This window comes from Cynara cardunculus (genome assembly GCF_001531365.2).
Source record: "Cynara cardunculus var. scolymus isolate 2C chromosome LG 17, CcrdV1, whole genome shotgun sequence".
Lineage (NCBI taxonomy): Eukaryota > Viridiplantae > Streptophyta > Magnoliopsida > Asterales > Asteraceae > Cynara > Cynara cardunculus.
Window position 1 is genome coordinate 27753400 of NC_037544.1, and position 3973 is coordinate 27757372.

General features: G+C 37.1%; 1 protein-coding gene across 1 annotated transcript in view; it reads left to right on the forward strand.

The window, feature by feature from the left end:
- Positions 1-1291, forward strand: part of LOC112499946 (calsequestrin-1-like) — a 9497-nt gene extending 8206 nt beyond the window's left edge. The window contains exon 2 of the mRNA XM_025103210.1: positions 951-1291. Within this exon, the coding sequence (XP_024958978.1) occupies positions 951-1291 (341 nt within the window). The remainder of the gene's footprint in view (positions 1-950) is intronic.
- Positions 1292-3973: the final 2682 nt, after the last annotated feature.

Genomic DNA, 3973 nt, shown 5'->3' on the forward strand with positions numbered 1-3973 from the left:
GTTTACACTACTCATATCACTCTTGCGGTTACACCGCCTATATCACTCTCGCAGTTTACGCTGCTCATATCACTCTCGCAGTTTACACTGCTCATATCATTTCAAAAACATTTTTGAACTGCTCATATCACTCTCGCAGTTTACACTGCTCATATCATTTCAAAAAACATTTCTCAAAAACATTCTCATTTTATCCGGATATGAAGTCCGGTCAGACTTGTCCGGATTAGAAGTCCGGACAACATACTTTGAAAATAAACCAACTCTTTGTCCGGTTTAGCAATCCGGTCATTATAAACACTTGAAAATATAATCATCTTTGTCCGGTTTAGAAATTCGGACACCAATTCACTTTCTTTGTCATCCGGTTTAGATTAAATCGGACAATACACAATTCAACCTTTGATCGGTTTAAAATAATTCGGTCAATACACCGCACAACACTTGGCCGGTTTAGACGATATCCGGTCACCTCTTGTCCGGTTTAAAAGATATCCAGACAAAGCACAACCGGTTTAAGTATCCGGATTACAATCCGGATACCTCTTAGCCGGATTACTCAAGAATCAGCATAAAATGCAACCAAACTCACAATAACCAGTTCCAAATGCTTATCAAACTGTATGTAAGCAATTCATATCTAAAGTTCTTAATACACTCACCTTTTAGAAGTTGAGAATCAAAACCTTTTGAAACCTTCTTCTTCTTCTTGTGCGTTTTCGTCAAATTCTCAGAGAAACTTTCAACAATAACAAAAGTGAATGTCCCCTTTTTCTTCACAAAAAGCTTTTTATATCAACATAAAGAAAAAGGAGATGATGGGCGGCTTACTTAGCCGACCTCTCCTTAAAATAATGCTACACACACATATTAAACATATATACATATCATATATATATATATATATATATCACTAAAATATTAATAACCAGGTTATTACACTCCAGCAGATGCTTTGATTCCTTCTGCTAAAGATGCCAGAGAACCTAACCTTGAAGCCATCAATGATGATGATGCCATCAGTGATGATGATGCCATGGTTACTACTTCTATTGTTGTTGTTGACCATGAAAACTTTCATCCTCCCACCTCTATATTGCCAAATGCTGGTGATAAAGATGATGATGATGATGATGATGATGATGAGGATTCTGAACCTCAACTTCCAGATGCAAGAACTAATCTTGGTGGTGACGATGACGATGATGATGAAGATGATGATGATTTATGCATCCATGTCATTCCAAGACAACCAGCAAAAGGAATATTCTTCAGGAAGCCTGCTTCCTAGAGGGAGAAATTATCAGGGAACCAGTACTCCACTGGAAAAGACAAATGAGTGGCTGAAGACAACCTTGCCCTAGTTCTTCAGGCAGTCAGTCCATCTGAGGATGCATTCACCTCAAGGTTTGTACCTCATTCCTCAAAAACTGAAACTTCTACCCCCATCTCTCTATCTCTCTGCAACAAACCCTCCTGGTCTCTCAAACCATCTCCCATCTTTTGAAACCCTAGAGGACGATGAAGATGATGATGAAGCCAACAATATAATACCAGGAAGTGTTCGAGACAACCTGAGTATTCAGAAGTTGAACAAGAGTAAAGGACGGCTCAGCTAGTACGTCAGCTCGACCAATCCAGAGTAAAAATTTCTCTTCGTACCTCTGGATGTGGTATGTTTGATTTCCTTTCAGAAGCTGAACATGAAGAATCCCTCTGTGCTGAACAAGAGATGAAGAAACATTATCTACAACTCAAAGACAGCTTGGAGTTAGCCAAGGCTCTAGCTAATCAGGCACTTCAGAAGAAAAATTGAAGAGGAAAGATTCGCTCAGTGCTCAAGCGCAACTTTTTGCATAAGCTAAACGTGAATGTCAATGAGTACTGAAGCTGAAGGATCGTGACCTTAACTGGTACAAAGAAAGGATCGAAAAGAGAATGAACCCACACATAATTTCAAATATCACTATCCTTGGTCGTGTGAAAGATGGTGCACAACTCATTTCAAGGGTCATATACCGAGAGAACAAAGATGTTATCACTAAGTGTCCCTTCTTCCTCAGTCAGTATGGCTTCTACGAATGGCTCAAGACTCGACAAACTATCCAAAAATCCAAATCCAAGCACAAGCCTTATATTGAAGAAATTCTGAATGAATTATTCAACAAGGTGTCGAAGATCATCAAGGTTCCTCCTCTACCAAAGAATCTTTCTGAACCTGAATATGGACCATCCCACAAGAACGAACATCAAATAGGGGGAGATGTTGATCCTCTCTCTCAGTGATTTGATGATGATCCCTTTAACCTGACGAAGTGTACTATCTATGTATTCAACTTCAGTGATCATCACTGAGTCTGTTTAGTGATCGTTGAACATGTATTGTAATTCTTTCAGAGACCAGTATCCTTCAGGAAGACAAAAAATCACACCACAGATCCTTTATGGATATCGAAGATAGAGATCAACAAGTTCGTGATCTAAAGTGGTTTTAAGTGATAACAAGCTCGTCTACACAAGTGTGAAATCTACACAAGATTCAGCTACCACTGATGAAACAGCCAACATCTTTCCAGTGTCAGGGATCAAATGAATCTTGTTGAACATTGTCTTGTCCTTCTGCACATAAAGGACAAACCCATACATTTCAAAGTAAAGTATTGTACGGAGTCACTCTATTGTCTTCAAGCGTGATTACCTGCTTTATGAAAGACGAATGTTCATATACGGCCAAAAGACTGTATATCTGCAACAAAGGACAAGTTTACCTCTTAAAGCTTGCTACGTGCTTTCGTACCTTCTGACTTGCATTTAATGCAATGGGTATAAATAGCTTAGTAGTTCTTCTTCTCAGTAGAGACCTCTGAATCTCATATCCAAGCATCTTGGCCTTAAAGATCGTACCCAAGAAGATACTCTTCCCTCTATCTGTAACATCCAATTTCTAATATGCCCAATTATTTGCTTAGTATATTTAATTATTGGGTTAAAGAGAACTTATGATCTAATGGGAGTTTGGGTCTAAAGTTTTAGAATTATATTTCTTAAGAATATATTAGAGGATTTGGAAAATATCACGTCAAATAGATACGTAAAACGGATTTTTTTTGGGAGATCTTTTCTGGAATATTTATGTTGGATGTTATATATTATCTCTTTATGAATGTGTAGGCGAAAACCTCATAGAAAACGGAGGTCCGAGCGAAAAGTTATGAATAATTTAAGTGTTGATGGTCAAAATGGGTACCTAACCGGGCCAAACCGGCCCAACTCGAGTTTTAGTATTATAAATTGTAGTTTTGGCCCATTTTTCATGTCATCTAAGTCCAGAACTCACACACACACTAGAGGTGCAATTTTCACACACATAGGCTTGGTTCAACTCAAATCAAAGAAGTACTACAAGATCTTTGAAGGATTTGATCATCAAGTAAGGTATAATCCATTCTTTGCACTTGTTCTTGGTTGACATTCTTGTTAKATGGATTGCATGTTGAGTTAGAGTTAGGGTTTCATATAGGTTTGATCTTAAGTGCATAAAATGAGTGCATTTTAGTGTTTATGCCATGAAATGGTCATTAGATTCAAGAGATTATCAAGATTTATGCAAGTTCATCATATGAACTTTGACTTGATTAAGTCAATGATTTGGGAGATAATATAAATGATAAAATAAAGGTTGGATTTTGGTTTTTATGTCAAATATGTTATATTAAGTTGAGATTCAGAAGTTGGAATAGTTTGGAATCGAAATGGTTTGAGAAAAATGTATGAAAATAAGAATTTCGACTTTTGAATGCATTGAAAGTGTGCAGACTTTGAAAATTTGTATAAAATCGTAGAAAAATCCAAATGAGGTGAGTCCAATTTCCTTAGCTATATAATTGAGTATAGTTTATTTCTTGTTTATGATCAAGGCATGAATTCGAGTTTAAAATAGGCAAAACAGTTCTGCATGCAGCAGCTGTACATA